We start from the raw sequence: 12112 nt of genomic DNA on the forward strand, positions 1-12112 counted from the left end.
TTTAAGTAAAATTAACATTGTATTTGCCATACTGTTAGTTGTAGTAAAGATTATGGGCATTAGGTGTCTGTAAAGAGTAGGCCCAAATGAAGTGAAAGTAAGCAACAGCGTTGCATAATACGTTTGCCACAGGATTATTGCTGATTGGGCTTGTGAGGCGTCGCGAATAAGCGTTGGGTCAGTATCCACACCTACTCTTGCTCAGCAGCTGGAAGCCTTCCCGAAACTTGCCGTCTGAGGCTCTGGCGATCAAAGCAAGCCGGCAAAGCAAGCGAATACGAAGGTGAAATGCAGCAGCACAGTTCGATCGCAACAGCTGTGTTTTGGTCGGTTTGCTTTATTCAGGTAAGAGACGTTGAAGCGCTGTTAATTTCTGAATGTATAAAGTTCAACTTAGTCGCGAGTCCAGAAGCAGTGAATCCTGTATGAACATAGTGTAGGAATTAAAGGTTCTTAGTGATTGTTTCGAATGGCAAAGTTTAGAAAAATAAAAAAACGAAAAAATGATTTTTTTTTTAATGGGGGGGTCCCCCTCAACCCATGTTTTATTACCGCTTAAAACCCAATAGAGTAAAAAAAAAAAAAAAACCTTTACATACAAAAAGATTCATGTTTTTTCCGAAACTTTGGCCTTCGAAACTATGTATTCGAAGCAATGCCTGGATACCGGAATTAAAATATAGAAGGTCCGTAATGATAGTTTCTCATTTGGTCAGAGAGCACAGAGAATAAGCGGCCATCTTGCCGGCAGTTGGCCACGCCCCCCCTTCAAATTATATTGCACGTTTTTATTCCAAGTCCTTGCTCAGCCTCAAAACTTCATTGAAAAACGTCTGTGGTGAGCAGTGAATTATTGCTGTCAAGTTTCTAAACCAGGTGCCAGCTATCAAACCCACAATCCGGCAAAATGTCTTTGAGCAGTGAAGCACAAAGCCAACATTGCTAAATGGTGGTATGGCCAGGCAAGGGTGAATTGCACCAAAGTCCGGTGACACCAGGAAACCAGGTGACTTGCATAGAGGAGGGCAAACAAGAAGGAAAGTGTGGAACAAGGAAACTGAAAAGACGGGGGAACCAAACAAGGGATTACCATAGTAGGAAAGCATAGCCAGGTATTCTGTGTACCATCCCCATTAGAGTGCTTAGTAAATTGATGTGCACACGTGTGAAAGTGGAACTATCAAGACTTGTGCGTTATGAGGGCCCATTCAGAACTGCCTCTTGTGCCCATTTAGTTTGCATGCTATTGCTATACTCTTATGGATGTGCTGTGAACCAAGTTCTTGTCACCAAGCGCCATGTTTTGTTTTCGAGAAAATGTTGTGCTAAATTTCAAGAAATACCTGGCCAGACATGCCTGGCCTGCCTTAAAAACATGTCTCCCATTGAAAGTGAATCCCCTGGGAAAGAACGTTGGCTCAGCTATACAAAGGCCTGCTGCCTTGGGCAATCCTCCTCTGTCCCCTACCAAGATCCATTAAAAGGTCATACTATCAAGACACCCCATGTAGAAATATTTTTTTGGAGGAAGTTGGCAGAGAGGGCGGCAGGAATGATTGTGATGATTGTGCCCCAACACTTGGTGTCATTGGACTCAAATCATGAATCCTCTTTCAAAGCCTTTCCTGCTCTATAGAAGGGCGCATATTTGTGTTTTCCCTAAGATTAAAACTACACCGATTCAATGCATGTACCATGAGGAAGCATGCAGTTCACATTCATGGTGTGATTATGAGCAAAGTGCTTTGGGTTTTAGCTTTTGGGGATTAGATGTTGGACTTTTCCATAGGCACTTTAATTTACTCCTCCGGGCTTTCTGATGCGCTTTCACAATGTCCCTAACATGGCCACTGGAACATGGAACCTTTTTTGTGCACCAAACTGTTCAGGAACCAATAATATACGGATGGACAGGAAAAGGCGTCCTTTGGGAGTCACCAGGGATTGTCAGGGCAGCTCCTATGCCTCAGTAGTGATGAATGCCTGCTTTTTACCTGCTCTTGTGAGATTTGTTTCACCTTCATTAAATTATAGGATTTACTTTGCATCATTTGCAATGTTAGAAGTTTAAAATCAAAAATGAGGTTGCTTCCTTTGTCTCTTAGGGGCAGGGATAAAAGGCATGCAATGTCACTTCCACTACCCCAACGGTTTTAATGTAATGATGACTTGCTACTTTCTACACAAGAGGAAGTACACGCCTTTTTTCAGCCGATTGGCCACTGTTACAGACCAATACATTAGCATGCGCCGCCACTAAAACCACCAAGCGAATCTTGGAACATACTGCAAATTGGTATTCTTGTGCATCATTGAGGATGAATTTGAAACAGAGGGGCAAGTAGAGCAGTGCTCTTGCAAGGGACACCTCTCTTCCTTGATCTTTGAACCAAAACATGTGGGGCAAAAATGAGATGTTTTTGTCATTGCACATAATGAAGTTGGGTCTGGTGTAATAGTTTCCAGAAGTCTCTTGGACTCCCTTCCTGTGTATATCCAAAAATCCCACAAACTAAAAAAATAATAATATGGCTATTGTGGATCAAAGGACGTGCATTACAAAGTGTTAGCATGGAAAGAATTGTGACCTAATGATGTAAACGTTTTTCTTGAGTTAAAGTAGGGAACATAAAAAAGCAATCGCCTGTGCACCAGTCAACTCAACACCAAGGTCCATCATAATGCTCACTGTGCTGGTTGAAGGGAATAACCCAGTACACACATTTATTTCTGCAATAAGGAATTATCTAAATTCATGGAAGGTAGATGGCACACATTTCAATTAAATGCATGTATAGCACTGTCTTGAGCGAGTAATATCCTGTATTAGCGGCCTGTGGTGACGAGCCAGCCAATCAGGAAACTGGGAACACCTGCTGAAACTGGCGATCTCAACCCGCGTTCCAAGCCTCCTGATGGCCGGTTTGTATGCCCTCCTGCCAACTTCCCCCCCACCCTCAGTTCCCCCTTTTTTGTTTTCAACCCCCTCTTCCCCACTTACCTCACTGCTGCTCCTTCCACTCTACCCTGGAGCGATAGGGAGGTTTTGCTGCAGCAGAGTTGGTCGAGAGAGATTTAGTCTGATATTTTTGGACGAATTTCAATGCAAATATTTGTGGGGGGGTTGTGTGATGAACAAGGTGGGAGCGGTGGTGGAGGGGTCTCCCCAGCTTACATTAGCGTTGAAATGTCCCAAACAAAAAACTAACATTAGGCTAAATCTCCCTCGACCAATTGTTTACGAGTAAATTACATAGAACTTGCACCCGGTAGCTGTGAAGCTCAGGCCCCAGACCGTTACCACCCGTTCCAGTCCTTGGAACGGGTGGTTAATGCCAAAAAGTAGTCTTCTACAACGCACGTCTGCCGTTTTGGAAGCCTATTTGTGTGTGGTTCTGTAAGAAAAGTAGGTGAGTGGGAGGCTGTTAAAGGGATAGAAGGAGAGGCAGATGAAAAATGTGTTGACACATGGCAGTGTGATTCTAGGTTTGTATTGGCGGTGGAGATTTGAGATGTTTAAATCAGAGTGTAGGAGTCGCAGGTTGATCAAGTGAGGCTGGTGCAGTGAGGACCTTATTACCTGCTGGTGGGTGGCAGGTTGTTGATAATTCTAGACCAGCGGGTCGTGGTGTGCTCAGTGCGGTTGTGTGGGAATGGCTGTGATGTGCAAGGGTTGGTTGTGTGAATAATGCAAGGTGGAGAGTGATGTGTATCGGAGGCGCACAAGAACTGCATAGCTATTAATGGCCACCAGAGATGTTGCCTAGCTGCATGATAAGTTATTGTGATCTTAAGCTTGATACTTTTTTATGGGTCTATAGATGTATAATATTCTCTGTGCTTCTGTCTTAGTTTGTTCTTCCTTTCTCTATTCCTCCTCTTTTTCAGGAGGTGCTATGGTTCTCCATTGTGCCACGCTTCAGAAGATCAGATGTTTCTTTAATCTGTGCTATATCACGCAAGATGAAACCTAGATCTGTTGTGTACATTGTGTTTTGATTTTGTAGCATTCACTTTAATTTGCTGGACATCTCCTCCCATTAGTCCGGAGCACACAGCCTGAAGTCCAGTTACGGTGCATCCTAGGCCGCTTTTATGATGTAATTAGGAAGGATCACCTCTTCCGTCTTCTCATTGCATCTAAACCAGGGATGGGCAACCCGGATCGATATCGGAGCCACATGTTTTCCAAACACTGCTAGCTGGAATCTGTTCAAATGATTCAAACCATCTAAACCTGCAAGATGAGAGATTTGAAAGATTCAAGTACTGATTTGAGCTGCTCCAAAAGGAGTACTTGTTGGCTTGATTAGGTTTGAACCTTTGTCAATTCTTTTTTTTTTTTCCTTCCTTTTTAGAAACCTTTATGATTTTATTAGCTCTGATATAATTATGATGGTGGTCTTTGAGGTCTGATTCCAACGAAAATGTGCATCTGTTGCTAATCTGCTGTTTTAAGGCTCCGGAGTCAGCTTTGTTGGAGTTATAGTTGTTCAAACCGATTTCCCCCAAAAATGTTATGATTATTCAAACAATGACTGGAGTGTGACACAGAAGGAACAGGCCACAGCCCACGTTGCTTGATTCACTACAAGCATACGTTTGGTAGATGTATTTGTTACGATGTCCATCCATTTGTGCTTTTTAAACAGATCCTATCACCACTTTTAGATTTTCATGTTGTAAAATGCCAGCAGGGGTGTAGTCTTGTTTTCACAATAAAGTATTTTTCTGGTTGGAAACTCCAGGCTTATGTTTGGGCGTTTTCCTACCTGTGTAGCTAAATGCAGTTTATTCGTAGGTGGAGCTGCCCTTCATCAATTTGTGTTGGAAAATAATGTAACTGTGACTGTTCGTTCACTGTGCCAGTGGACCTCATGCACTGTGTTGTAATCTGATTGCTAGCACTTTAAATACCCCTTTAATCCTTGTAGGATGTGGGCCCGTGGACGAGAGCACAATGGAGAAAACTGTTGAGGTCTTGGAAAGACATTGTCATGAGAATATGAACCATGCCATTGAGACCGAGGAGGGACTGGGTATTGAGTATGATGAAGATGTCATATGTGATGTGTGCCGGTCACCTGACAGCGAAGAGGGCAATGACATGGTCTTTTGTGACCGGTGCAATATCTGTGTCCATCAGGTAAGTCCACCAAACCTTGGAATTCCTTAGTTAATTTTTTTCAGTAGATAATTTGTTTTAATATCTAGTAAAATCTGTTGTCTTGTCATCAGTCAGATTTTAAGGTCCAATCCCTTTTTTTTCCCCCTGTAGTAGCCCATGTGACAACTTGATCAAAAGTATTTAACACAGATGCATCTCTACTTTCTACTACCTTTTCATCCACAGTATAAACTTTTAAGTGTCTGATTCACCAACATAATTGTGCAGGCCATCTCCTAAATGGTGTTTTGTTACGTATAGAGACACTCACTCTGGCATGGCTTTTAGTTTAGACCATCTTAATGGCACAAGCAAACGACCCCAATTCTTGAATATCTGACCGCCCCATTCCCAAGAAAGCAAGTGGTTCTTCTGAATCAAGACAAACTACTGGTATTGTTTAATTGTTTTCATTTTGGTCTCACCTTTTACTCTACTTTTCTTTAAATCTTTAGACGGATTTGGATTACCCTGATTTTGAGCTTTGCATTGTTGCTGACTGTTCTTTAGTGTGCCTTATGGCGGCTACTGCGTAATCTCTCAGCAGTTTGGCTTAATATTAAATGGAAATTTTTTATTTTTATTTTACATAACTGTGGAATAGTGATGGCTAACATAATTAGAAGCATGCTCTGTGGAGGGCAGTGTGTTGACCCCGACACCAGCGTCTATGCAACTGCTGCTGCCTTCATGGTGGTGAGGATAATTCGGATCACCGCTAACTTTCCAGTTTCTGGAAGCAGCGTTAATATTTCGGTAGTGCGTCCTTTTGCCGACACCTGTTTTTTCGCCAGGTGTTTTGCCGAAGAATTCACATCCAAATTTTGGGGGGGGGGGTTGGTTTGGGGGCAGGGGGGAATGCTTTTGAGGGGGGAGGTAAATGAAGAAAAAATTGAAGTTATGGGGGCTTGGACATGGAATCGAACAACACTAGCGCCAATCGCAGCAGCAGCTGATCTACTGCCAAAAGATAGACACCCAACTTGGTGTGCATTTGTGCCCAAACGTTTAACATGCCCAACTCTACCTGCCCAGGAGTATGAGTGAAACAGAGGACAGCAGCACCACCAGTGCGGTCCACTGCAGCATGGTTGCAGTGGTTTTGAACACCCCAGAGAGGTCTCATCATGAGTAGACTGTTCACCTGCACCTCAATGAAGATATTCTCGTTGGGCCAGATTTGTTGTTCCTGCTTTTTGCAGGGGACCCAGTGCAATCCTAATCCTTTGGCTTTGTGCATAGGAGGGGGAGAAAATGCCACTGGCATATGCACTAACGACCCCCAGCGCAGCCACAGATCAGCCTGCAACTCTTCAACTGCCCAACCATGGCATCCTTACAAACATAAACACCAAACACTAAACAATAGTGGAACCTCAACCTCAAAACACTCTGCATGACCAGGCAACACTCTGTATGACCTCACCATGTTCCACTCAAGCCAACAATACAACACATCTCCCTCTTTTGCACTAATACACAATCGCACAATACCCCTCTTCACCACCGCAACTCTATCTTTGTAACACACCTGACCACCAGACACCCGAACAGCTCCCTTCAACACAGCGACCACCCTCACCGGATCAGAATACAAGGACTCACCCTTCCTCTTGAAGACTTCTTTCCTAATCCTTACCAGATCGCCACACTCAATCCTTAACTCCTTCCTGCCCCTCCTCGGGTTCTCTCGCATCACCCACTCCTCCTTCATCAACATCTTCCTCACCCTGTCCACAACTAAATCAGATTCCCTGCTCCTACCCAACCACGGAGGACTCACTGTGATGTTCGTTTTGCGACCCCCATATCAATTCAAAGGGCAAATGCCAGTAGTTGAATGCGGAGACATGCGCAGAGCCCACATTCTCTTCTGCATTGCTACTTTCTTATAGCCACACTCTTGGGCCATATGTATGCTCCATCAAACACCTATTCATTTTTTCCACCATGCCGTTGGTCTCTGGATGGTATAAAGCTGATCTCTTATGCTTCACTCCACACTCCTGCAAATACTTAACAAAACAACCTCCAGTGAATTGTGTACCATTATCCGTAAGAATGCTTTCCGGAACACCTTACCTCGCAAATGCCTCCTGAAGTACACCTAGAAAACAAATCCACGAGAAGAACACACTTCCCCCTACCATAACCAAGTTCCACAGGGACCAAAATATCCATGGCCAAATCTCTCCATACCGCCACGGGAACACCCACATCCACTAAGGGTTGCTTCCTCGCCTCCAATCCCTTACTGGATTTTATACACAACGAGCATTCACTCAACCACCTCTCAATGTCTTTATTGAATCCCGGCCACCAATAGTCGCACCTCAGGACTCTTTTGGTTTTCGTAATGCCTATATGACCACAATGAGCCAAATCAATCACCCTATCACGAATGCCCATAGGAACTACGGCATGCTCCCATCTGAATAACACACCGTCAACCACACTGAAATCATCCTTCACCTCCCAAAACGCTTTCTCCACCTCCATCAAATCAACCCTCTTGGGCCAAACAGAAGATACCACATAGGCTATCACTCGTGCCAACACCTCATCTTTACTTGCTTCCTCTAACCACTCCTCCTAGGTTTTTTTCAGTATTGACAAATACCATCTCCATGTCCTCAACATCAGCACTGCCTTCAACCTCGACAAGCTAACCGCCAAAATATTTTCCCTTCCGGAAATGACTTCCATTTTAAACCGATGACACTGCAGTCTGGTGACCCATCCAGCCACCGTCCTCGAAACCTTGTCCAGCCCTTTATTCTCAAAGTTGACCTTAAGGGGCCTATGGTCCGTTTGAATAATAAAATCTGTGCCGCTCACAAAGTTCTTACATTTCTCCACAGCCCAGTAACAGATTAACGCTTCCTTCTCCAAAACAGAATACCTAATTTCTGCCCCTCTCAACTCTCGGGATGCATGAGCAATGATTTCATCGCTCCCATCAACACAAACCTGTGACAATACAGTGCCAAACCCTCCATCACAAGCATCAACCATAATCACACTGGTTCGTCTTGTATCATAGCAACCCAAAGGATGCGCTAAATCAATCTCCTTTTTTTATCCTTACAAATTCCTCTTCACATTCCTGACTCAATACAAATTTGACGCGCTTTTTCAACATCTTCCTCAATACATTGAACTTGGCCGCATAATTTTCAACACATTTTTGTTTTGGTAAAACTCATTCCTAGAAAAGACCTCAGCTCCACCTTGTTGGCAGGGGATTTTACCTCCTTGATGGCATTGACCAGACTTTTTTTTGGCTTAACCCCACTTCTAGACATTTCATGCCCTAAATACTCTACCTTAGACACCCTGAACTATTTCTCCTCCATCAGGGTAATCCCCTTCTTCTGAAATATCCTCAACAGTGTACAGAACACTATCCTGTTCCTCCACTGATTCACCACAACCAAGTACATAGTCTTGAAAACAAAAGACGCCCTTCACTCCTCTAAAAAGTCTGTCCATAAGCTTTTGAAAAACCGATGAGGCCGACACCAAAGCAAATGGCATCCTCTTAAACTGGAAAACCCCTTCATGCATGATAAGCACCGTAATCTTGCGACACTACACCTCTAACTCTACCTGATGATACGGCGAAGCCATATCCAGTTTAAAAAATACCTTTCCACGCCCCACTCTGGCTAACATCTCCCCCATATTAGGGAGCGGGTGCCGGTTGACCAACACACAGTTGTTGAGCTCACGCACAGTCTTAATTCACCAGACCCCCTTTTCACGACTACCACAGGCGAAGTACAATCCACTCTCCCGGCTTTCTCAATAATGCCCATCTGCAGCAACTTATCTAGTTCATTCTTAACTCCTTCCCTTAAGGCCAAAGGAACAGACCTTAATTTGGCAACAACGGGCATGCTTCCCTGTCTCAATTATTTGATGTTGGACCCCTTTTATTTTCCCAACACCCTTATTAAAAACACTGGGATGACCTTCTACTGGCGTGCATCCCTCCTATAAAACTTGCTCAACTTCATTGGGATCAAGCCTTGTCTTCAAATTCCTTTCTCTCCACCCCAACAATGGAAGACCCTTCTTGGTTACATATATTTTTCCTTCCCTGTGGCGACCCTTAAATTCAAACTTTCCAACGCAATACCCCATCAACTCAATTCTGTCCTGATTATATCCCCCAGGACTAATATCGGGACTTAAGTTCCGAACATCTCCATTCAAATCTCTTTCAAACACCTCCCTGGACATCAGAGAAATCTTAGACCCTGAATCAACCATCATCAGGACTTCATTACCATTGACCTTCGCACACTCATACGGGTGCTCACGCTTGGCATCATCCTCTCCATTACACACAACATTTATAGTGTTGACAGTTATGTTTTCCACAGGAAAGTTCTCTTCTTCATCCAAAGATCTCTGTTCACCTTCGTCATTGACGTAGAACACTCTCTTCTGGCTGGATTGACCAAATTGGTAGTTCTTACAACAGTTTGCGAAATGCCCTTTTCTCTTACATTTTGCACATATGGGTTTCCTCCCGGACCACGCCAGTGATGCTGCAAAATGGCTGCTGCTTGCGCAACGGAAGCACAATGGTTCCTCCCTTCTCTCTACCTTTTGATTGGCCCCTTGTCTGCTTTTGACCTCCACGCATCCTCGGATACCTTGTCTGTCCATGCCTTTCGTCTTGCTTTTGGATTCACCCACACTTAATACCTCTGTCTTTATATCCTCATTTCACTCTTTCCTCGTTAACTTGGCCACACAAGCCAACAAAAGTTCTACTCTCCTAGCTATGTCCAATACTTCGTCAAGGGTGGGCTCATCCCTTGACCATAGTTCCTCACAAATTTTATTCGAGCTCCAGTGGGTCATAAACTGGTCCCTGATGTGTTCATCGAAGGACCCGTGGAATTTACATGACAGTGCTAAGTTGGCGTAAGGCGGTAACGCACTCTTCCACTGATTCTCCTGGTTCTTGCACTCGCATGCGAAAATTAAATCGTTCCAGAATCGTGCTGGTTTTGGGATTGAAGTGTAGATCCAGCCTGAGAAGGGCGGTCTCAAGTTCGTTAGTCGAATCGCCTCCACCATCACTCGATAGTGGAGGCAAAGTCTCGAAGATTCTCTGGCGTTCCTAGGAAATGCATCAACAGGGCCACCTTCCTATCGTTTGAATGCGAACTGCTTCAAGCAGCTTTGATATAGTGCATAAATCCTTTTCTCCATAGGGACCACATTATCTTTGCTGGCCCCGGTGTAGGCATGAACATGGGTGGACCTGTCACACTTGGCATTGCCATCTTGCTGTGACCTCAAACACCAGTTACTTAGTGGCTTCGCTTGCTAGCAGTTGTGATAGTTGGTGTATCTTGTAATGTCCGTGCGGTAGCCCTGCAGTAAATACGGCACCTTGCTACAATGTCACTTCTCACTTGCAGTACTGTGTGTGCTGCATCAAACTGGGTTTAACAACTTTGCGCAAGGTCTTGCACTAGGTTCTCCTTTTCCTTTTAGCGACTGTCTGAGCACACATCTGTACGACAGCTACTACGGCACAGGCACTTCTTGCCTGCTCTCCCTTCTCTCTTTATGATCTCCGACAGCTTTATCGCCGTGACGTTGCTCTGCTGCACTAGACTTATTTATTCCAAAATGAATGACCACCAGCTGCTGCCCTGGTCTCTTCCTCCCTTCGTGCCTCAAGCCACCCACTTTTTTTTTGTGGCGAGGCTGCCCGTACTGGTCCTTCTGTGCCACTCGCACCCAATGCGAAATGGGTTTGGGCCTCTATACCCCCGCCGTGGTGGCTTCTAGTTCAATGCGTGGCATTACACTGGATACTACGGTAAGCGCCTGCAACCTTCCCTTCTTCGGCCATCAGACACGGCACTCCCAACAGGTAAGCGATGGTGCGCCTTTCTTGATGCGTTGGGGAGAGTTGACCCGTCTCGCTAGAGTCTGGGTCGTGCTTCACTCCGATTAACTCCCCTTTCTTCATGCTGCGGATTCTCACAATAAAGGCTTGATGGCTAGGATACGAGTGGGAGCTCACGACGGGGATGGAGGGCACGTGGTTACGGCACAGGGGAACGGGCGCTTCGATTAGGCAGCACTTACTGGTTGTCAGGACACCTGATGAGCGGCAAGATGTCCCTCGATGGCCGCTACCACGCACAGAGCGGAGCGGCTTGGCAACTTCTTGCTGGGGATCCACTCGTTGAGGATCCTCGTCGCCAATGTTAACTAGAGCACGCTGGGACACTTTAACATTATAACAAGCTTTATTAATAAGCTATAGGCACTAATGACCCCCAGTGCAGCCACAGATCAGCCTGCAACTCTCCAACTTCCCAACCATGGAATGCTTACAAACCTAAGCACCAAACACTAAACAATAGTGGTACCTCAACCTGGCAACACTCTGCACGACCTCACCATGTTCCACTCAAGCCAACACTACAACTGTAACAAAATATTCTTAGTACTAGTTTTCTCATCTATCACTGTAAAGCAGACATTGTGCTATCTACGGCCAATATGTACTGAAGGCGTGAAGCAGGAGATGAAATACTAGCCACCCAAGTACAACAGAATAAATAAAGAAAACTGGGTCTGGGAGGAGGCATACTGCAGTACTTGGTAGTGTCATCAAGGTCTATTGCCAATCCAACAAGACTAAGCAACCTTCCACCAATCTCAACTGAAAAATTAAACGACCTAGTAAGCAAAAGCAACCGAGCCAGCTCCCCAGCAGACTCCTGTCCACCAGACAAATACAAGATTATCCTCACCCAGAAAACGCCTGCACAAGATTTCCTCATGCTCTTCAACCATTCACTAGCAACAGGAACTGTGCCGCAAGCCTTCAAACCGGCATTAAACGACTCCTTAAAGACCGATCAGGAAACCAACTACCGATCAAACCTACCACACTCGGCGAAA

General features: G+C 44.9%; 1 protein-coding gene across 2 annotated transcripts in view; it reads left to right on the plus strand.

Annotated features, from left to right (window-relative positions):
• Positions 1-12112, plus strand: part of JADE3 (jade family PHD finger 3) — a 566198-nt gene that overhangs the window by 422466 nt on the left and 131620 nt on the right. For both annotated transcript variants that reach the window (XM_069636617.1, XM_069636618.1), the window contains exon 6: positions 4935-5146. In XM_069636617.1, the coding sequence (XP_069492718.1) occupies positions 4935-5146 (212 nt within the window). The remainder of the gene's footprint in view (positions 1-4934; positions 5147-12112) is intronic.

This window comes from Ambystoma mexicanum, chromosome 7p (assembly GCF_040938575.1).
Source record: "Ambystoma mexicanum isolate Mex_15411 chromosome 7p, UKY_AmexF1_1, whole genome shotgun sequence".
NCBI classification, from domain to species: Eukaryota; Metazoa; Chordata; class Amphibia; order Caudata; family Ambystomatidae; genus Ambystoma; species Ambystoma mexicanum.